General features: G+C 43.4%; 1 protein-coding gene across 1 annotated transcript in view; it reads right to left on the bottom strand.

The window, feature by feature from the left end:
- abhd17c (abhydrolase domain containing 17C, depalmitoylase) overlaps positions 1 to 9,105 on the bottom strand; it is a 137,753-nt gene extending 128,648 nt beyond the window's left edge. The window contains exon 1 of the mRNA XM_084336648.1: positions 8,168 to 9,105. Coding sequence (XP_084192774.1) covers positions 8,168 to 8,652 — 485 coding nt within the window. The 5' untranslated portion in view covers positions 8,653 to 9,105. The remainder of the gene's footprint in view (positions 1 to 8,167) is intronic.
- Between the last annotated feature and the right edge of the window lie 15,332 nt (positions 9,106 to 24,437).

The following is a 24,437-nucleotide window of genomic DNA, read 5'->3' as shown; positions in this document are numbered from 1 at the left end:
AAGTCTGGAGATTTGTATTGCCGCACACAGTGAGATGGAGGTGCGCTTGATTGCAGGCCAAAATGAATTCATAAGCAAATTGGGTCTGGGGGGCGGGGGGAAATGCCAGACAGGCTGGATTTGGCCCACAGGCCTCGAGTTTGAATTCTGAATGAGTTAAGTGTCTTGGACACTTCCGACACACCGCCGAGAGGAGCCAGAATCGAAGCAGGAACCATCCACATCAGTCTGTAGATACCTGTACATAATCCTTTTACATATATGTAGATACTATATCTATATTATGTGTACATATTAAGGATGGGTACCGAATCGGATCGTCACAGGTACCCAACGGTACCTTTTTTTCTGTACTTTAGTCTCTAAAAATGTAATCTACCTACTAGTACCTAGTACCTACCTCAGTTGTAAAAAAAAAAATTCTTCTAATAATTTATTATCATTATTTATTTAGAACAATTTAACTTAATATATAATATACAGGTGCAGCTCAATAAATTAGAATATCGTGGAAAAGTCAATTTATTTCACCGCATTGATGCAGTAATTTGTGCAAAAGGAGCCCCGACTAAGTTACTGAATACTGAGTGAAAATTTTATTTATTGAGCTGCACCTGTATAATATTGCAGCGAGCGTTGTCTGCATCTAGCTTTGTACTTGCGACCGTTTTCTACTTGCCATTGCCCCGACTGCTTTGTTGTTGAATCGCGTGTATTGTGCGTGTGAACGTTGACGTGAACGCGCGGCACACTTCGCGGTAGGGGTGGACGATTAATCGATATTATCGATTAATTCGAATGAATGATTTAGGACGATTTTGAAAAATTTAAATCGATTAAAAAAAATAAGTCGCCTCTTATTTTACAACAAGTGATGTTTGGTGAAAGTTAGATTTAATTAATCCCAATAGGGAAATTCATTCTTGTTTGATGATCAAGAGGCATCTTTTATGTGTTTTAAGTAAAGTTTGGTGAAAAAGCAAGTTATTGCACTATTAATCCCAATAGGGACATTCATCTTTGTTTGATCAAGAGTAACCTTTTATATTATATATATATATATATATATATATATATATTTTTTTTTTTTAAGTGAAGATTGGTGAAAGTTAGGTTTGCCCTTCAGTCCCTTAGGGACATTCATCTTGGTTTGATAAATGTTTTGTGTCAAATAAAAACAAAGGTCATTTGAATGATTTCCTTGGTGTTTCTAGTTAAGAGAAAAAAAAATCTATTAAAATAGTAAATCGGATTTAACAAAAAATAATCTGGAATTTTTTTTAGGCCATATCGCCCAGCCCTACTTCACGGTAAACGAAACGTTGACGTCATCGGACTTAAAATATACGAAATACGGAATTTTTTTTTTTTTAAATGTACAGTACTGAAATGTGGCACCGCCGGATCTCACATGAATCGGTACTCGGTAGTACCAACGTGCTTTCGGTCGGTACCCTTAAAAGTAGGGGTGCACCGATATATCGGTCGGGTATCGGTATCGGCCGATAAGTGCCTTGTTGACTGCTATCGGCCTATCGGCCGATAAGCTCAAATGTGCCGATAGCAGTCGCCGATAAATACCCATCAATTTGTGTAGCGTCAAAAGGCAAAAAAAAAAGTTCACTCGCGACCTACCTGCACAACGCCCGCCGTCCCCCACACACAAGCTACTCCATCAGTTACTACTTATGATTAACAAGGCATTCGTTTTGTGGCATTAACATTATATAGTTAGTGTTACACGGACAATAACATCAGCATATTATTATTACCCATAGCAGCAAGGCATTACTCAGTTAGTTCGTTCATTAGCTACCGGGAGATGCAAGACTAACGTTACTGGTGAAAATGTGATTTGCGTTGGAATACTCCTTTGCCAACTTGCTGTACTTTGCTTGCAGGTCTGCAGCCATTATTGCTGCATTATGAATAGCCCCAACTTTAGCCAAGGTAACGTTATGGCTAAACCTTTAACATTAGTTAACGCTAGCTTTCGGTTAGCTGTTCAATGCTATTAATAATAATAACACAACTCCCCGTCAACACCCTCTCTCGGGAAGATGGCATTTAAGAAAGTATCTGCTGTTAAAATGACACAAACATTAGTTTTGTGGCATTAGTGTTACACGTTCAATAACAAGCATATTATTTACCCGAAGATAGCAGTAAACAAGGCATTACTCCATTAGTCCGTTCATAGCTCTGTTCCATTCCGTTGCTCATTCCGTACCCAACTACACATTCTGCAATCTGTTAATAAAGTTTTCAACCAGACAAATGTATAGAAAGGCTTTGTTTTATTATAACATTTGTTGCAGTAAAATCATTATGTCTCATTTGGTCATGCTGTGGACCGCCGGTCGGCGGGCCGGGCAGCTAACGTATTCGCTCTCGCAAACAGAACAATGGCGGCATGCCCGAAAGTAGAAAAATTTATAAACGCTTGCCGATTGGTGGTAAGGACAGCAGGAGGTGGGTGCTAGCGGTGTGGCGTAATTGGCCGAATCAACTGTCAATCAAAATGGTTCCATTGCATTGGTTGAAAGCTCTGGTTGAGAGAATAGTATCCCGCTGCAGGCCGCAAGAATGGTTCCATTGCATTGGTTGAAAGCTCTGGTTGAGAAAATAGTATCCCTCTGCAGGCCGCAAGACGATACTGGGAGAGAGATAGTGATACCATAAACATATTTCTTGATGTTTCCTTTTTTTAAGTAAGTAAAGAGGCCTACAAATACAAACACACATACAAATATACAGTAGTTTCATTAAAAAAAATATATATATATATATATATATATATATATATATATATAAAAAAAAATACAAATACTTATATACAAATATACAAATATCGGTATCGGTATCGGCCGATAGTGTTAGCTGAACAATCGGTATCGGTATCGGCGGCCAATTTTCATATCGGTGCATCCCTACTTAAAAGTGCCTGATTCTGTACCCATCCCTAAATCACTGTACATATTAATATTACAAATCAGTATCTGATTAGCACTACACTCAGTAGTACTAATTTATTATATATTGTATACCCAGTTTAATCACCTGTACAGTGTATGTCTATTGCACTGTTACATTTGCACTCTGGTTGGATGCCAGACTTATTTTCATTGTACTGTACTTAGTTTGCTCTATGATGACAATACATTTCAATCCAATCTAATCTATTGTCTCCCTCTCACATTGGCACCTATCATTGCCCCTTTGTTGACTTGTAGCTTTACAGACAGGCAATAGGACGAGAAAGGTCAGCTTCACAGATACACACAAGAGACGCACACAGATAACACACACAGAGATGTGGACAACGGGATGTGAACCGGTCGGTAATTGTGTCAAGAGCTACTTAATTATCATTATGTATCCTTTTAAGTGCCAGTTACTTGATACCTTTGCATACCACGTCTTTCTATAAACGACTCAACGAGTGTCTGGAATCTATAAGAAATGACGATATTCAGACATAACTGCCCAAGCATGCACTACTTTCAGAGGAAGCTGGGGGCATTGTGTTTCATTAATAACTAGGGATGCACCAAATGGGAAATTCTTGGCCGAAACAGATACCGAAAATAGGAAACAGTTGGCCGAAAACCGAATGGCAGAAAATGATTATAAATATAATAGTTTTTTTATTATTTATTTTTTATTATGGGCCCATAAAACATTTATTCAGCACTTTTCAATGCATACATTAATTTCAGACTGACTGCTGAAAGATTGTACAATTTAAACATTTTCTCTTTGCATACAACAAGATGTGCATTAAAGTCACGTGCATTTCCTTTTCTCTGTAGGATAACTACAACAAAGTGCTTCAGAACAAAGCCACGGTGCTTTAAAACTGCATATAGCAGACTTAATGATGTTACTGTAGTGGCTACTGTCATAATTCATGGAATTATGGAAGGACTGTTGTATTTACTACATCTCCTGTGACTCTTAGCGGGGGATGACGTAGCCCCTTTCGTGACTTTCGGTTTGCAAGCCTGTGGCTTTTGTGACCGGAGTCACTTGCCCACCCGCCCCGATCACCCAGTAGCGAAACGACCAAGCGTCGTCAAGGGGCTCGCGGTGTGTCAAGAATACATCAGATCTGAATTTCAAAGATACCCAGCGTACAATATGGGTCTAACACAGCTTCACGATGGGGTCTGGAAGCTCGGAGTTGCTAATAAACAGTTTAAAACATTGTTACTCGACGAGTGGTATTTACAGACCGAACGTCCATCTCCGCCGTTGGTGTCACAGCGCATGCGCACCATGCCGCGTTCACGTTACTGGGAAGAAGCGGAAGAACCAGAGGACATCTCGTTGCTACAACTAGGAAGCCTTCACGCTTTGACTCTATATATATCTATGGATGAAACGCCCACATCCATACTTCCGCAATTCGTGACGCGAAGTGGGAGATATGGGGTCTATAAAAGAATCCCATATGTCCTAGTAGGAATTACCACTAGGAGGCTGACGTGAATGGTTTTTCCCAGTCGGAAACTGGTTCTTCCGCTTCTTCCCAGTAACGTGAACGCGGCATGGTGCGCATGCGCTGTGACACCAACGGCGGAGATGGACGTTCGGTCTGTAAATACCACTCGTCGAGTAACAATGTTTTAAACTGTTTATTAGCAACTCCGAGCTTCCAGACCCCATCGTGAAGCTGTGTTAGACCCATATTGTACGCTGGGTATCTTTGAAATTCAGATCTGATGTATTCTTGACACACCGCGAGCCCCTTGACGACGCTTGGTCGTTTCGCTACTGGGTGATCGGGGCGGGTGGGCAAGTGACTCCGGTCACAAAAGCCACAGGCTTGCAAACCGAAAGTCACGAAAGGGGCTAGGGATGACGTAGCTTACGAGAGACGAGTGAAAGAGGACCGGAAGTGGTGTTAGCTAGCTTAACGCTAACGTTAGTTTAAAAGGTTTTAACCGCGATGGGCATATAGTAATGGCGAGGATATAAAGCATGTTGAAGACGCATTTATTGGACGCGTTGCTCACGGAGTTTACATAGAAACAGCGCGATTCCCAAGAGGAGTTAGTTATCACAGGCTGCAGAACGCAGGAAGAGCTGCCAAGCTGCTCACGTAACGTTGCGCAAAGTCTGTAGCCACGTTTTGATTACGTCATCACAACAACACTTTAGGTTACGAATAGGGATGTCCGATATTATCGGCCGACCGATATTATCGGCGGATATCGGCAGTAAAATGTGATATCGGAAAATATCGGTATCGGTAAAAAAAAAAAAAAAAACAATAACAATTTTTTTTTTTTTTTTTTTTTTTTTTTTTTTTTAACATTTATTTAACCTTTATTTACCCAGGCAAGCAAGTAAGAACCAATTCTTATTTTATTTATTGTCAAAAGTATGCATGTTGGTTTAAAATGTTCATTTTTACTTTTTTAATGATCATATTTTGCACAGATAATGCTTACATTTAGAAAGCCTTTTGAATGCATCCAGTGAAATTATTAGTTACCTGAAATTATTCCGTTTTTTGGGGGGGAAACCCTGCATATATCGGTATCGGTTGATATCGGTATCGGTATCGGTATCGGAAATTGGAGTTGGACAATATCGGAATATCGGTATCGGTAAAAAAGCCAATATCGAGCATCCCTAGTTACGAACATTACGTAACCCTGTTCTTTGACATTCTGTGATGTATTTTCGGTGCTAAAACCCTTTCGGCCGAAAGCCGAAAATGCCTTTTTAACCACTTTCGGCCGTTAATTTTCGGTGGCCGAATATTCAGTGCATCCCTATTAATAACTTTTTTGCCAAGAAATAGAGCCACTTAATATTTCTTTATACCGCCGTCGGGCCGTCTGATGCTTAACCTCTTAAGCAGGGCTGTACAGTGCGACGAGGGCATCGCATATTGCGCCAGAATTTAGCCTGTGCGAGAAAAAATATATATTTGGGGGCACCCTTGCGAGTACTGATTTCAACCCTTTAATTCGCATTTCACTCCTTTTTTTCAGAGGAATTTAAACGTCGCAAACTAATCTTGTTGGCCGTTTTCTATATCTCCTCCCTTGGTCTCTCTCAATCTGCCTGAGGAGCGGGCTGTAATAGTTACACACTAAAAAGCTCTCACTCACACATGCACATACGGGTACTTGAGAGGTAATGTCCGTGCTGAAGCAGAGCAGAGCTCATCATAGCGGAGAAAACGAAACGTTTGAAAAAAGCATAGTGCGACCTGTGTAACATTAAGTTACACTGCTATCGTCAGATAGCGCGACCCGTCGTGTAACTTGTGTTCCGCGGGGAAAGACCGTTCATCACTGCATACAACTTGGTTTAATCCAAATATCCATTCAGAAACTTTGTATTATGGAATAATTTTGGGATGTCTGTCTGACTATTTCCCTATGCCTTGTTTGGTGCGAGACAGAGTGATAGGAAGCTGGGGAGACAGAGGGATAGGAAGCTGGGGAGACAGAGGGATAGGAAGCTGGGGAGACAGAGGGATATGAAGCTGGGGAGACAGAGGGATAGGAAGCTGGAGAGACAGAGGGATAGGAAGCTGGAGAGACAGAGGGATAGGAAGCTGGGGAAACAAAGTGATATGAAGCTGGGGAGACAGAGATAGGAAGCTGGAGAGACAGAAAGATAGGAAGCTGGGGAGACAGAAAGATATGAAGCTGGGGAGACAGAGATAGGAAGCTGGAGAGACAGAAAGATAGGAAGCTGGGGAGACAGAAAGATAGGAAGCTGGGGAGACAGAAAGATAGGAAGCTGGGGAGACAGAGGGATAGGAAGCTGGGGAGACAGAGGGATATGAAGCTGGGGAGACAGAGGGATAGGAAGCTGGAGAGACAGAGGGATAGGAAGCTGGAGAGACAGAGGGATAGGAAGCTGGGGAAACAAAGTGATATGAAGCTGGGGAGACAGAGATAGGAAGCTGGAGAGACAGAAAGATAGGAAGCTGGGGAGACAGAAAGATATGAAGCTGGGGAGACAGAGATAGGAAGCTGGAGAGACAGAAAGATAGGAAGCTGGGGAGACAGAAAGATAGGAAGCTGGGGAGACAGAAAGATAGGAAGCTGGGGAGACAGAAAGATAGGAAGCTGGGGAGACAGAAAGATAGGAAGCTGGGGAGACAGAGGGATATGAAGCTGGGGAGACAGCTGAAGAAGAGAAAGAGGGATAGGAAGCTGGGGAGACAGAGGGAAAAGAAGCTGGGGAGACAGAGGGATAGGAAGCTGGGGAGACAGAGGGATAGGACGCTGGGGAGACATAGGGATAGGACGCTGGGGAGACAGAGGGATAGGAAGCTGGGGAGACAGAAAGATAGGAATCTGGTGGGGGAGTGTGTCAGTAGAGAGGCAACAGGTAGGACAGCAATATAACACAGACCCAGTACTCTCCTAATAAAAAAATGGTTAATGAAGCTTAAGAACATAAATCAATATGGTGGCTAGTTATGATGTCCTCAAGAAAATAACCACAGAAAACAAAATGCTGCAGTCCATTTGTGAAAGCCTGAGATTCATATAATTGTTATTATTATGATAACAATACACACACAAATAAAAAAGGAAAATCAATGTTGTTATCGTTGTTGTATTTTAATAATACTAGTCTTATTTTCTCTTTGTATATTTTACTATCGCTCTCCGATAAAGCATCAAGTATTTCTTATCCGATTAATCGATTGAATAATCTGTAAAAAAAAATAAAAAATTAAAAAAAACTCCATTCCTAAAATAATCAATAGCTGCAGCAGCAGCCCTAACGGTCAATATTGTATGACGGGCGGCCTCAGTGTTTGTCATCAAACCATAGCAGTAGTAGTACGCCCTCCTCATCGAGTCACACAGACAGCACTACACACCCTCTCTCGCTCTACTACCGTCTGGAATCCACCTGCTACTACCAGCAGAAAGAGAGCCTGTCCTCACAACACCATCTCTCTCTCTACTACCGTCTGGAATCCACCTGCTACTACCAGCAGAAAGAGAGCCTGTCCTCACAACACCCTCGAACACCCTCTCTCTCTACTACCGTCTGGAATCCACCTGCTGCTACCAGCAGAGAGAGAGCCTGTCCTCACAACACCCTCTCTCTCTCTACTACCGTCTGGAATCCACCTGCTACTACCAGCAGAGAGAGAGCCTGTCCTCACAACAACACTCACTTGTTCCTCAGCACCTGCCAGGCCGCTTCGATGTCCGCGTACAGGTTCTTCTCCGACGGCTTGCCGCTGCTGACGCCGTAGCCCGAGTAGTCGTAGGAGAACACGTTGCAGTTGATCCGGGAGCCCAGGCCGATGTAGAAGCTGCACATCTGGCCCAGGTCCACCGCGTTACCGTGCGAGAAGAGCAGCGTGTAGCGGCTGTTGGGCGCGCAGCGCACGAACATGCAGCCGACGCGGTTGCCTCGGCCGCTCCTCGTGTTGAACACCTCCACGGCGTCCAGCTCCCGCTGGCTGTACTGCCAGTCGGCCCGCTCGGTCAGGTGCAGGCTGGTGGCCCCGCTGGCGTCCGTGTGCACCGAGTAGGTGGGCTCCGGGGGCAGGAAGGCGAGCTTGGCCGCGATGCGCGAGGGACAGGGCGGGCAGCAGAACAGCCAGCACAGCTCGCCCAGGGAAAAGCCGTTCATCCTGGGGCCTTGCTCGGGCATTTAGGGGGGGCTCGGTTTTACCCGATTTTTTTTAAATCTTTTCTATCGAAATAGGAAACAAAAAAACACGTTTTCTTTGTACTTATGAGTGTGGTGTGATTCCGTGTAACAGGCGGACTCTAACGTTATCTTCGGTTGGAGCCGACAGGTTGCTGCTCCTCTCTCTGCTAGCGGACAGCTAGCGACAGGACTCGGGGCGTCATTATGTTAAGTGGGATGTTCATCCAGACATGAGCACGACCGGTCAGTTCACTGGGCTATATGTGTTAAAGAAGAACGCGGCGAGGGTTCCTGGGTCGAATAATCCCGGTTCTGTCACACAGAGATACCTGCTTAAGAAGCGCCAGGGTTTGTTGCTAATGCTGCAGTAATGTGAGCGGCCATATCTCTCGACGCTGAGAGCCCGATACCGGATATCCGGGAGAACGGGATATCCGGGTTGCACTGATTGTCGTCCTGATCCAAGTGTTTGCAGTTAGTTGAAGATAAGACGAATTAACTTATTCTTGTGGAGAAAAAAATATGAATAAAAACGTTTTTCATAATATTTTGGACATGTTTATTTGGTGTTTATTATTATAATTGTTTTTATCTACTTGTGATCTCTTTGGGGGGGGGGGGGGGGGGGGGGGTTGACCCCCTAATCTTTTACCTCATTTGGGGAGGGGGTTGTCTTTCATATTAGCTATATTTTTGAGGGGGACAAATTTACCTCTTCTCAATATTGAGGGGGAAATGGCCCCTGTGTAACCCCCCCTAAACCTACACCTATGAGTGCAGCCCTTCCTAGTTTACCACCACCACACATATCCCACGATAAATGGTAAATGGACTGCATTTATATAGCGCTTTTTATCCAAAGCGCTTTACAATTTATGCGTCACATTCACACACCAAAAATGCCAACCTGCTCATCGAGAGCAGTTAGGGGTTAAGTATCTTGTTCAAGGACACTTCGACTTGCTGAATCGAGCGGGAATCTAACTGGGAACGTTCCGATTACCAGACGACTGCTCTACCTCCTGAGCCGCTGTCGACTCGCACCGATAGCTGAGGTACAGTATAGGTGCTGATGAAGCACTTCAAATTCACCACAGAGAGAACGCTGTTGATGCATTTGTTGGAATTTTAACACCCAAATTCGAATGCAATATAATTAGCTCTGAACCCAGAATATAGTTTATGAAAGCATCAGTCCTCTGCCCCACTTAATTCTTCATGAATTGGGATTGGGAGTGAGCTGTGTATGTAAAAATGACTGTCCTAGATCAGTGGTTCTCAAACCTTTTTCGTGTCGAGGACCCCCAAATTGACACGTAAATTGGTCAGGGACCCTCGTTTGATAATGTTTAGTTTCAGGGACCCCCATTTGAGAAGATAGTTATTTGTTGTGAATTATTCCAGAATTCCATAGCTGTCTATACTGTCGGTGGGGAGATAACAGAGGCGAGAGTTAAACCTATGATCAGAATAGTCATTCTCATGCATTCTCCCATTGGGCTAACTTCTAGTGGATAAGATTTTAGTCAAACTAACTTATTCCCCCTTGTTTCTGGGGACCCCCTGGAACACTATCAAGGATCCCTGGTGGTCCCCGGACCCCACTTTGAGAATCACTGTCCTAGACTATAGGAATAACATATTCCTAACATATAACATATTTTTTTAAGTCAATTCTGCTTTATATAGCTTTATATTTAGATAGTATGTATAGTGTAGAGGGATATACTGTATATATACTGTAGTTTTCCTTATGTACCGTTTGGTATTTATGTAGCCTATAATTCATTTCATTTCATTTCAAACCTATTATTTCAACTCGTAAGAAACTGAGGTTACCCTCATCTACAGCAACAATGAGCTTACAAAACAAGACATAGTTATCAGTTTGAATTGAATACTTTATTTTGACACAAATCGTATGACAAAAAAACATTTTAAAAGACAAGACAATAACAGTGTCAATAACGCAGGTCAAAAATGGATAAAACACAATAAAGCCAAGGCTTGTTTCCATTGTGGTCCATACATGGAACATCAAAAGGCACAGAAACACAAATGGACATGTACACTGACAGGACACATTCTAAAAAAAAAATTATAAAAACACCTAACCTGACAACTCATACAGTTAACTAATGTTAAAAGAAAATCCGCAAACCCTTAAAAGCAACTCATGATAAAAGAAATAAAAGCCAAGTTATGATAAAAGAGATAAAAAAAAACATTTTAAGACCAATTTGAGTTGCTGCTGAGCCATGTTTTTAGGGCGGATTTAAATCCGAGAGGGGAGTTCAGGAGTTTTATAAATGTTGGCAGGGCATTCCACATTACCGTAGCCGAGTAAAAAAAATGCATCTTTCCCATGCATGTCCTGACTCTCGGCGGGACCAGGTCCGTGGGGCTTCCTCTTGTGGCGTGTTTGTGGACATCTCCTACTTTATTAAAATAATTGACTAGGTACTTGGGGATAGTTATAGATTCATATACGGTATATAGGCACAATAAATAAGAATAAACAATAAAAAGTAGTAAGACAATTACAAGTTGACACACATTGGTCAGAGATCATACCTTTAAATCCAGCAAGAGAATGAAGAACCTTCAGCTTCAGAGTCAGTTGGAAGGCATTCCAGGTGTTGGAAGCATCAAAGTAAAAAGCAGTTTTTCCTCATTCAGAGCAAACTGGAGGAACCGAGCCAACCAGTCATTTGAACGTGTAGAATAGGTTCCAATATTCCTTTCCAACAGGGTTGAGATGAAAGGGGGAATCTTACCAATAATGTAGTTTTTTTAATAAACAAATACCAATGATAGTTACGCCTTCCAACCAGATAAGACCATCCAACCTTTTCATAAAGGATACAATGGTGGGTATCATATCTGTCACCAGTAATACATCAGAGGGCAGAATAGACAGAGTCCAGACGTTTAAGAGTTGAAGCTGCTTCCTATGAATCACATCCCTATAGTCCAAAATGTATATATACTCTGTATTTACCAGAAGTTATCCAAGATTCTTTTTTTGTATTTTATTTTTTTATTATTTTTTAAACAAACACATAAACAAACATGACAACACAAGATTAGATATACAAGCATTAATTAACAGTGCACATCCAATGAAATCACCATTTAGATAAATGTCTTATACAAGATATACCCCTAATACCTGCTATCTATTACCCTATACACATATGCTCTTGCTCGCACCCCCCCCTGGACCCCCCAATGGATAATCCATCCATTATCATTCGCTCCTAACCAGACCCTACCATTATATGCTAGCTTTTATTCTCTCCACCACTTCTAACCACATTGACGTTTTGGATTAATTGAGACCCCAAATTCTTGCTGTAGATATTTCTAGATAAATCACATCGAGATATGTAAGAATCCAGACCTTCCGGCACATTTTTTCAGGTTGAAACCATCGTGATGCTATCAGCTTTTTAGCCACTGTGATACCAGATAAAACCAATCTCTTTAGCTGTATAGATACTGCACACTCAAAAACATCATTCAGCAGTAATATAGAGGGTGTACAGGTATATTCAGAGTTAAGAGATTTGATAATTGCTGGGTCTCTTCTTTCCAGAATATCTTAACTGGTGGGCAGTCCCAGTACATGTGCATGAATGTCCCCTCGTCCCCATTTGTACATAAGGAGCATTTGGAGTCTTGTTTAAGACCCATTCTGTTCAGTCTTATAGGAGTCAAGTATGTCCTATGAATATAGTTAAGATTGATTTGTTGATGTTCCGGGTTCCTTGATGCAAGTCGAACATTTGCCCAGGCTTCTTGCCAATCAAAATCTTTTTCCAGGTCTGGTATATCCCTCCTCCAGACTGAGTCTAGGTGGAGGGTTTTGTAAGATTCTGATCAAACTGGCCAGTATCACGTCTTCGTCTGTTTGGCTCTCCATCCAATTCCTCTGCGTTGTGTACTTTTAATGGTCCTGACGTCTCCGATACCGGTTGATAAGATCCTTATCTCCCCCGTTAGTGCAATCCATAAACCATCCTAATCCTCCACCTCCGTAAGAATTCGACACTTCGACACCGTGAGATACCTTATGAGGAAAAGCGTTGTTTATTGCTATAAACAGAACCTCATAATCAGATGTTATCAGATGTTATCAAATTGTATCGTCCTTGAAGAGTCTATTCTAATGATCTCTCGGTGTGTTCAGATTGTCCTTTTGTTATTCAGTCCAATAGTGGTCAGGCCTAGTCGTTAGCCTGAACCCTCCTCGTGTTAGCCGAAGCTAATGATGTCGTGGCATTCTTCCTTCCCCCCCCCCCCCCCCCCCCTCTCTCGTGATAAGAGGAGAGAGAGTCCTCTGTGTGATCTCAGTCCTACTCGCTCTCGGTCAGATTTTAGTCTGCCTTACACCCGGAAACACAGTTCGACTCATAGATGTTCGTCGTCGCAACGACGGCCCCGCCTTCTGGTTGTCATGCGACGTGTTGTCATGACAACTGCTTTAACCTTTACACCATTAAACTTTCATTAAGATGAACCTCTCTCCCTCCTGGGCCTACAGTACACTCTTATCAGTTTGTTCCTGCGAGGAATGCAAAACATTGGGCTGACTGCTAAACATTCTGCTGGCTACTGGACCACTGTTCTATCACTCTCTTCATAGGCAAACCATGCACATTTTGATCTCTCTGACCCGGCACCGTTTTAGCTGTGGTCATCTCCCCCCAATCTATACATCACATACATTGAAAAAGCACCGTTTTCCCCCCTTTGATTCTCAATCAACTTTCAGAATCAACAGACTACTTGGTTTTTCAATTAATTATACACAAAAAATAGACTCATAACAATTAGGGCCCCGCCGTCTGCTGTTTGCCTTGTTGTTTTCCATTACCCGCATCACACCCAAACCAGAAAGGATAAACAACGGTCAGGGAGGAGAGAGAGAGAGAGAGACAGAGAAAAACACAGATTGCAACTTTTCAGACGACACACCCTAAACCCTTCGGCCCCCCTATTAGGTACACCCCACGTCCAAATCAGAGCGCTCCCTTCCCTCTCTTACAGTACACCTCCCATCTTGGGCCGGTCCCATCTTCTAGGGCAAGGGCCCCTTTCAGTGACGGCTCCTTTCCTGAGCTGGTCCCCCCTCCAGGGCGCGGTCCCCTAGGCAAAAATGTCTCCCCTGGTCTGCTACTGCTCAGTGTCTCTGGCTGTCCTCTCCACATCTGCTCCTCCACCGCCGCCGTCTCCTCCCTCTCGTCGTGGATCATCTGTGGACCAGGCTGCGGTGCCTGGCCCCTGCGGCTTCCTCCTCCTCCCGTCTGTCTCCTGGCCATCTCCATCGCTGTCGGTGTCATTCCCCCCTTGAAAGCAGAAACACAACACCGGCAGTCGTCTGTCCATTCGACTTCCCTTGTTTTGCTATTAGTCTACCATGGCTTTGGGCCTGCAGCTCGTTCTCTATATATTTTTTTCCTCTGCAAGCCCCTATTTGTTCTCTATTAGTCCCCCACCTTCTCAACACCCATATCTAATCCTACAGGGCTGTTCCCTGTTTTGTTGTCTTCCGGCGTGACACCAGCAGCTAAACGATACCCACTCGGCGCTCTACGTTTGTCCCACGGGTGACCCCCAGCGCGCGCCAGTTCTTTCTGGTGACGTGTCCCCTCAAGACTCTGCCTAGTTATTAGGTGTGAGAAGGCCCCACTGGAATTCAAACTCCCTCTTTAATTCCATAATTAACCCATTCAAATAACTGCACCATCTTTCTGTGCAATTCTTATTTAATCCATTGTATAATTAAACTCTATATCTAATATTATTATTATAATAATAATCCACTCTCTGTGCTCATTAGATTGACTATTGAATCACTCCCCCACTCCGCCACTAGATGGTCGTACAGGCCTATATCTAAATATTCCCCTATGGGTAATGAAAACTCCCCAGCACTACCCCCCCTCCGCCACTAGGTGGCGACCTCCTCCTCCTCCATGGTGTTTTAGTTGACGTGTCACTTCCTGGTTCTTTATCTGTTGTTATCTCCTCGTGGTGCTCACGGCCATTTTGACTCGCTCATAATGGCTACTCTCTCAAACAAACAAACGCTGCCCTTCCTTCCAAGGCCTAAAAACACTGCTGTTTTCCTCCATATCAGGGGACGCTTCTCCCGGACTAAACTCTTGCTTATCGGACATAATACACAGTTTAAGGTAAACACCCGATCGACTTTCCTCCCGCTACGACAAATTCCGGCCGTCTTGAGACCACAGCGACCAGTTTAAGGTGGGCCGTCTCAGGCGACAGTCTTGTCATAACAATCCCGCCATAACAGATTTCAGTCTGGTTCAGCACCCCCCCCCCCTTTCTCCTCCTGCATTTACACTCCCAACACCAGAAACCGTGCAGCCTGCCCCGTTTGTTTTTCATTCTATCCTGTTGATAACACCCTCGATTTCCAAAACACCATGGCTCTCTGTTCATATTATTACAGCTGGCTTCTCTGTCGCTCCTTATTTACGGATGCACTATCTGTTCGTTTTTATTTGGCTTAAAAGATCAAAACAACCATGTGTGCACAGTGAACTCACATCTTTCTCCGGAGCGCTGTTTCTCCTACAGCGCTGGTTCGCCTCCTGACCGCTCGACTCGCCGCTCTCTCCCAGGGCTGGCCGGCCTTGCTTCGATCATGATTCTCCCACACATTGATGACTGTTGTCCACTGTCGCCCCATTATTGAAAAAGTCAAATCCGGGTCCCAACGGCATCAACTGTAAGATTCTGATCAAACTGGCCAGTATCACGTCTTCGTCTGTTTGGCTCTCCATCCAATTCCTCTGCGTTGTGTACTTTTAATGGTCCTGACGTCTCCGATACCGGTTGATAAGATCCTTATCTCCCCCGTTAGTGCAATCCATAAACCATCCTAATCCTCCACCTCCGTAAGAATTCGACACTTCGACACCGTGAGATACCTTATGAGGAAAAGCGTTGTTTATTGCTATAAACAGAACCTCATAATCAGATGTTATCAGATGTTATCAAATTGTATCGTCCTTGAAGAGTCTATTCTAATGATCTCTCGGTGTGTTCAGATTGTCCTTTTGTTATTCAGTCCAATAGTGGTCAGGCCTAGTCGTTAGCCTGAACCCTCCTTGTGTTAGCCGAAGCTAATGATGTTGTGGCATTCTTCCTCCCCCCCCCCCCCCCCCCCCCCCCCCTCTCTCGTGATAAGAGGAGAGAGAGTCCTCTGTGTGATCTCAGTCCTACTCGCTCTCGGTCAGATTTTAGTCTGCCTTACACCCGGAAACACAGTTCGACTCATAGATGTTCGTCGTCGCAACGACGGCCCCGCCTTCTGGTTGTCATGCGACGTGTTGTCATGACAACTGCTTTAACCTTTACACCATTAAACTTTCATTAAGATGAACCTCTCTCCCTCCTGGGCCTACAGTACACTCTTATCAGTTTGTTCCTGCGAGGAATGCAAAACATTGGGCTGACTGCTAAACATTCTGCTGGCTACTGGACCACTGTTCTATCACTCTCTTCATAGGCAAACCATGCACATTTTGATCTCTCTGACCCGGCACCGTTTTAGCTGTGGTCATCTCCCCCCAATCTATACATCACATACATTGAAAAAGCACCGTTTTCTCTCAGTTTCATATGAGGACGTTAGTAATTGATGATAAAAATCTGATACAAAACCTCTCGATGTCTCTCTTTCATAGAAGAATTTGTGGTATCTGTGGTGTACAATTGGTATCCTTAATGGAACACTGTGAGCCTTCAAACATAACAATAACTGTGCGTAAAAATAATATGCAGAGCCGGTGAGATAATTTTTTTTTTGTATTTCATCATAACTACAAATACCCTGTTTGTTGAAAACATCTCCTAATGTATGTATTCCTTGCTTTTCCCATCTAGGGAATCTTATAGGTCGTTTTCCAACCAGGAGCGCATTGTTATTGAATAAGGGAGTATGGTTATGCCATTTATGCGGGTTAGAATATTTTTTTTGTGTTTCACGCCATATCCGGATCGCATGAGTAATTATGGGGCCAAATTTCAGTTTGCATTGCTTAATTGATACTTTGGTGTATACTATGTCCTGCAGTCTATGTGGTGCTACTATATTTACTTCTAAATTTCTCCATGATACTGATGCTTGGGGTTAGAACAGGCTGTCATCCCCACCTGCCTGAAGAAGTCCACTATTATCCCTGTACCCAAAAAATCCAAGCCTGCTTGCCTCAACGACTACCGCCCTGTAGCTCTCACCTCCATAGCCATGAAGTGCTTTGAGAAGCTAGTAAAGGGCTACATCTGCTCCTCCCTCCCCATCAACATGGACCCCCTGCAATTTGCATACCGCCCCAACAGGTCCACGGAGGACGCCATAGCCCATGTGCTGCACACAGCAGCATCACACCTGGACAAGAGGCAGGGGAACTATGTGAGAATGCTATTCATCGACTACAGCTCGGCATTCAATACCATAGTCCCCTCCATACTCATAGCCAAGCTCAGGGACCTGGGCTTGAACTATGACCTCTGCCAGTGGGTCTTGGACTTCCTGACTGGCAGACCCCAGGTGGTGAGAGCAGGCAACTGCACCTCCTCATCCATCACCCTCAACATAGGGGCCCCCCAGGGCTGTGTTCTGAGTCCCCTCCTCTACTCCCTGTACACACACGACTGTGTGGCTCAGCGGAGTAGCAATACAATCATCAAATTTGCTGACGACACAGTGGTGGTGGGCCTGATCTCTGCCAACGACGAGAGGGCCTACCTGGAAGAGGTCAAGGTCCTGGCGGGATGGTGCCAGGAAAACAGCCTCTCCCTGAACGTCAGCAAAACAAAGGAGATGATTGTGGACTTCAGGAGGTCGGGGTCAAGGACTACAGCCCCCTCAGCATCGACGGGGCACCGGTTGAGAGAGTCAACAGCTTTAAGTACCTCGGAGCCTACATATCCGAGGACTTGACATGGACCACACACATTGACAGTGTTGTGAAGAAGGCACGACAACGCCTCTACTTCCTCAGGCGCCTAAGGAAGTTCCAAGTCAGTCAGAAGATCCTTAAGAACTTCTACTCATGTACAATAGAGAGCATCTTGACTGGCAACATCACCTCCTGGTTTGGGAATAGCACTGCACAAGACCGAAGCAGACTACAAAGAGTGACACGTTCAGCCGAACGCACAATTGGAGGGGGGCTCCCCACCCTCCAGAACATTTACAACAAGCGTTGCAAGGGCAAGGCTAAGAGAATTATTAAAGACTCCAGTCACCCGAACAACTGCCTCTTTGAACTGCTGCGGTCAGGCAAGCGATACCGGAGTCTCAAGGCGAGCACAGAAAGACTCAGAAGAAGCTTCTATCCCCAGGCCATCAGACTGCTAAACGAACAATGAACACTACACAACAACAACCACCAAACGCACATAGCACACACATCCACACGCACACACTCACTTTAAACAGACACACTGTAGCACCCACTCCACACACTTTATAGCACACACCCACTTTAAACAAACACACTGTAGCACCCACTCCCCACACTTTATATTTATTGATGAAGGATTGCACTACAACTCGTACACCTTACCGTAAATTGTACCTAAATTGTACCTCATCCCATTTCTGCTTTGCACTATATAGTACTGTACATTAGTACACTGCATAGTATTGTATATTATATGGTAACTCAGAACATTGTACATATGTCTATACCGAACACTGTGACCTCATTTTCTTCTTCTAAATTACATGCTATACTATGTTATTTGATACTATCTTGTCTAGCACAGTCTCTGGAGCGTAACAGTAAGAAGCATTTTGTATGAAAGTATTCTGTACTTCTGTATGACAACTATTAAAGAAACTTGAAACTTGAAAACTTCAAACCAGGTTGTCAGTGGTCGTGTACGCTTTAAAATAGTGGAACAAATTTGGAAATGCCATACCTCCGTCGGCTTTGTTTCTCTGTGCGGTGGATCTTTTTATGCGTGGTGGTTTGTTATTCCAAATAAATTTGTATGCGGAAGAGTGTAATTTTTTCCAGTAACCATCTGGAGGGGGTAACGGTAGCATTGAGCTGATGAAGTTGATTCTAGGTAGGACATCCATCTTAACTATTGAAACCCGTGCCTGTACTGAGTTTTTAAGTTTTGACCACCTGTCAAAGTCGTATTTGATTTTATTTTGGATTTCTATGTAATTGTGTTTCACCGTTTGGCTTATGGTAGGGAATACTTCAACTCCCAAACATCTAAAGTGTTTAACCATTGGTATTTCTTCTGGAAGACGTGTATTTTTTGCAGGGGCGTTCAGTGGAAGGAAAGCCGACTTTGGCCAATTTATCTTAAATCCCGATAGGTCGCCAAATTCATCAATCAACTTGAGAAGATGAGGCATTGCGGTGTTAGGGTTTTGCATGAACAGTATTACGTCGTCCGCATATAAACAAATTTTGTGTTGTGTGCCCTTGATTACGATTGGTTCTATGAGTTGGGATTGTCTTATATATTGTGCTAAAGGTTCTAGTGATAAATCGAATAGTCCGGGACTAAGAGGGCAACCCTGTCTAGAAGAGCGTGATACCGGAAAGATTTCGGAGGTGATTATGCCTGTAATCATGGCCGATGGGTCTTTGTATAATACTTTAATCATATCAATGAATCCTTTTCCTAACCCCATCCTTTCTAATACTGCCCATAGATACGAACGAAAACGAAGTTTTCCAAGATTTGTATTACATTATACAGAACAAATCATACATTATACAAGAGATAAACAGAGATGGAGAGAGGGGGGGGGGACATACACACACATGTTATGAGGGAGACAGGATTTCTGCTGGACATGTACCTGAGTTTTTATACCATAGAGTGTTTCTATTCTGTTGCAACATTATCCACTCCCAGCTAGAATATGTCTTATCCCCAGAAAATCCCTGTGTGGTGTTCTCACATTCAGCTCACATCCACCTTATCTCTCAATGACATCACAGGCCCAAGGCTCTTCTACTTCTCAGGGTCCTGGCTTTGGAAGAGCTTTGTTCATATACAGTATACACACACTGTCTTAGTCAACAGGGTATTGTTGAGGAAATAATATATAGATTGCAGTATGTATTTTTTTACATGTTGTTGATTACTGTGATTATTGACAGAAATATATGGATTATATTATCCATATATTGTATTTCCCCACAGCATCACTGCTTTAAGATACCGATTGGTTAAGAGGCTCTTAACCAGGTTTATTTCAAACCTTTAAAGCATGTTCTATATTGAATAACAATTTGTATAATGTGGTTCAATAAACTACTGAAAATGGCTTAGCAGCATCTCTACACTTTCAACATCATTATTATTATATATATTATTAAAAAATAAAAATAGATTTATTAAGTATGCAAGTCATGAATAACAAGCACCCATTGATATTTACCAGGAATTCCAAGTCAGCAGCTTATATTCTTTCAAGACGCATCAATACCTACTCAGCCTTCGCCAAAGGTGTCAAGTGATCATATACCAGACCGTGATAGGTTCAACCTATTAGTGACATCACACACACACAACTCAGATTTGAAGTACAGAGAAGCTCTCTCCTCCAGGGGAAGAACATGAAAAAGGAGCTCTGGTGTTCTGCACAAATAACAATCTGTAATGCCTCCAAGAGGAATTAACCATAAAATAAATATATCTCTATATATATTTGAGTGGAGGGGATCTTTAACAGCTGAAGCAACACAAACTCACCCGAGAGACGCTGGGAAGAACGTGTACATCCCCTGCGCAATCAGTGACAGTCATATGGAGACAGGCATCACAGCCCATTAGCGGATAGTGTAATGTACTCAAATCTCACAACCTGCAGACATGTGGTCTGGGACTGGCATGAAAGACAAGCATTGCTGCATGAAAAATGGAGCGTTGGAAGGCGTACACTTCTCCGGACCATCTGTTTAATATTTGGAGGATATAAGGCGAATCTTCCCCCCCCCCCCTAGCACAACTGGAATACTTCATAAGTATGGGGGTCTATGGCAGAAAATGACCTGCCCGTACACATGCATTGGATACGGCCGTGCTCTCGATCCAGGGGCGGAGACGACGTTCATTCATCAATTCGTTGATTGATTGATTGATTGAAAACTTTATTAACAGATTGCAGAATTAAATTAAATGGGTACAATACAGTACGGCTCAATGCACACAATTGTTAAGGGGATGCAGACCAGAGAAAGAATTTCGTCTTGTTTACATCAGGGTCCCTCATTTTCAATTCATCATGACATTTATGACATACACGACATACAAATATACAGTACTGTTTAAGAGACAGAGATCATAAAAGAAAATATTTACATTCGAGGGCGAAGAAACTGTACATTGGAGGGGGTTGGGTGGGGATGGGTTTGGAAATGTACCGGGGCCAGTTTCGAATTGCAGCTTCCCATAGGTGCTCTTTGAGAGCGGTTTTGAAGGAGGGTAGGGATTGACATTATTTTACGGCTGTGGGTAGGGCATTCCACATTGTTGTGGCATAATTACAAAACGTGTTTAGTCCCTTGTTTGAGCCGAATCTGGGTTGAACATGATTTGTGGAACTACCTCTGGTGTTGTGCATGGTCGTGGAATTCACTGACCTTTGGGAAGTATTTCGACATGTACATGGGTATCTTAGTGGTGTAGTGTATCTTGTAGACCAGGCCCATTGCAAGTTGCTGTACTCTGTCGTCTACTCTAAGCCATCCTAGGTTGTCAAAATGGGCAGGGGTGAGGTGGGTTCTATAGGAGTAAGGTCAAGTAGTAGTCTGACCAGTTTGTTTTGTGATGTTTGTAATCTTGTTTTTAGCGCCTTTGAGGTGCTTTGGTACCATGAGGTGCAAGTATAGTCATAGTACCCTTGAATGAGTGCTCCTGTTAGAGTCTTCAAGGTATTCTTGTTTACCAGAGAGGAGATCCGGTACAAGAATCTAGTTCGTTAGTTGACTTTTTTTATTACATTGGTTGCCATTTTGTCACAGGAAAGATTTGCCTCTAGGATGGAACCCAGGTAGTTTGGAGTATAGTTTGGCTCTTGGAGTTTACTTGAGTACTGTATCCATTTCAGGAGAATGTGGGGTACTTGGGTACTTTTTATGGTACTTTATCTATAACATAGACTGTAAGACTATAAGAGGAGGCAATTGTTGGCAGTAGTCAATGTATCAAGGATTTAAAGGTGCTATAGATAAAGTTTTTTAAATAATACATACACAGAGCTTTTAGAAAGGTGCAGAATGAATGTTGTTGTTTACATGTTGCATGTTACAAGTTCCCCATGCCCAGAATGCACCTGATTGAATAAATGGCATGCTGGTGCTATAGTACGACATCTAGTGGCTGAATGTTATCTATAGCACCTTTAAGTACATTTGTTGTAAATACTTAAACGGTTTTACTTGAGTAGAATTTTCAATCCAGGACACTGCGCAAAAATCTTAATTTTAACAAGTAATTTGAAGGTAGAATCTGTAATGTTGCGACCTCTAGCAAGAGATGACAACATGGTACTGCGCTTTGTTTACAGTTTTTGTTTTTGTGTGATGTGTCGATCGGATTTCAGTGGGTATAGGGGAAGGGTTGTACTGCTGATCACGCCTGCAGGCTCTACCAAGAGAGCCCTGGAGAAATTCACAGTATAAAAGGTTACTAAACTCCAACCCACACATCACACCAAAACAAAAATGTAAACAAAGCGCAGTACCAAGCAGGGATCTTTTGCCTTGAGGTCACTGTTTGACAGCATTACAGATACTACCCAACTCTTTGGATACGACAGAGCCGACTTCTGTCGGGGCCGACGGCATCGTCATCTGTCAATCAAAATTGCCTCCGGTTCTCGGCCAATCGACACCATTCAGAATTTTTTTTTACAGCTACGAACTGTACCTTTAATATGGTAATCTCGGATTTCGTGAAGTTCCAGGGATGGCGGAATGGGATTGGTTGGAAAAGAGACGAGCGTTTAGAGAGACCAATCGAGCGAGAGCGCAGCATTTTCCAACTGTTTTGAGGCGAGCATGTAAGTACTGATTTGAGTATTTTAACTCATTCAGCGCCAGCTATTATCCCCATCCCTATAGTCAATGGGCCACACTTTAAAAGATAAGGCATTTTCACTGTGCGTCGCGATGTTTGCAGAGCTCTATATTCTATATTATAGCTATGGAGACAATACTATGGCTCATTTGATAGTCACTATCTCTTGTCCAACATGTAAAAAAGAGTTAATATTTTCATGTATACGTTCGCGTGTTATCCCGTGGTGAATATTGTATAGTTTCAGAGTGATCCCGGCTAATTCCTGGAAGCTGAGTTATGGAGAGCTATGTGCATTTTGCGAAAGTCGTTTGCGTTGCTCACCTGGACATATTATTTCCAAATCAAAGTTATATATAGGTATTATGTTTCATCATGAAGGCATCAAAGGGGGGGGTCGTTTTGTGATGCTCTGATCGTCAGCAACGGCATACGCTTTGAATACTACTGTGGGAATGTGGTCTGGAACACAGCCCAATTGCTGGATACACACAGGAGGAGATTGGAGAGTTTCAAGAGTTTTAATGAATAGTCAGTGGTACAGGAATTGGGGGGGAATAGAACAGGGTTAGGTCTTGCTCTTGTCTTTGGGGGGCTGCTGAGGCAGCGAGTGGGCAATTGGTCCTCTTCGGGGACCGGGGAGGTCCTAGGCAGGAACGGTCCTTGGGGCACAGGAGAAACAGGTTAGGCAAGGCAATACAAAGGGCAAATTCTAGCAGAGCTTTAGGTAGAGACGTCGTACCTGGGTAGTGGTAATTAATACCATGACAGCTTCTGGTCAGCGTCAAGGAGTATAAGTAGTCGCCTCATCAGAGGGGAATAGGGTGCAGCCGTGAGGAGTGAGAGCGTGCGAATCAGGGGGATGAAGTGCAGCTGTGCTAGGTGACGTGAAGTGAAGTTATGCTGGTCGTATCAGGGTGAATGGAGGGGTGAATGGAGAAAGAGAGGATGAGGAGGAGTGCGTGGAGGATGGAGAGGGGGATGAAGAGGAGAGTGTGGAGAACGTGAGGGAAAAAGGAGGGGGAGTGAATTATGACCGTGCTGTGATTATGACAACTACATATGCTGATCGTTGCGATCGATGTAAAATCATTGTAGGATCGAAGTAGGATTGATGTCATATAGTCCTTACCTTTGCTAGGAGTTATTCCAAAATGAATATTCCAATTGTCTGATCGCGATTTTCAGTATTGATATCCATCGGGTCCCTGACATGAAATGGCACAAAATATGCATCAAGTGTGCTGGACGCATTCCAAGTTGCTCGAAAGAAGCGTTTCACTTGCCGGGGTCCAAATTCTCCGCCCGGACCATATAAAATGTAACACACAGTGTGAAATAAGGTTTCAAAGGGTAGGCGATACTGCCACCTAGTAGGATTCGGCCGGCATTGCACCCTCGAGGTCTCAGAATGAGTTCCAATGATAACAGAGTTCCGTGAGAGTGTATAGAATATTAAAATCAGAAAAAAGAAAAACGGTACTCGTTATTGGCGGTCAAGCGATGGCGGCCAATAATGAGTATACTCGTGATTGGTGCAGAAAGTGTTAACCTGGACTTGGATGAGTCTATTACCTGTGATCATGATGACTGTATCTTAACCTGCTTCTGGATGAGTCTATTACCTGTGATTATGATGATGACTGTATCCTAACCTGCTCCTGGATGAGTCTATTACCTCTGATCAT

Source organism: Notolepis coatsorum (assembly GCF_963971535.1).
Source record: "Notolepis coatsorum genome assembly, chromosome: 2".
Lineage (NCBI taxonomy): Eukaryota > Metazoa > Chordata > Actinopteri > Aulopiformes > Paralepididae > Notolepis > Notolepis coatsorum.
This window is presented reverse-complemented; position numbering and strand designations above follow the sequence as displayed.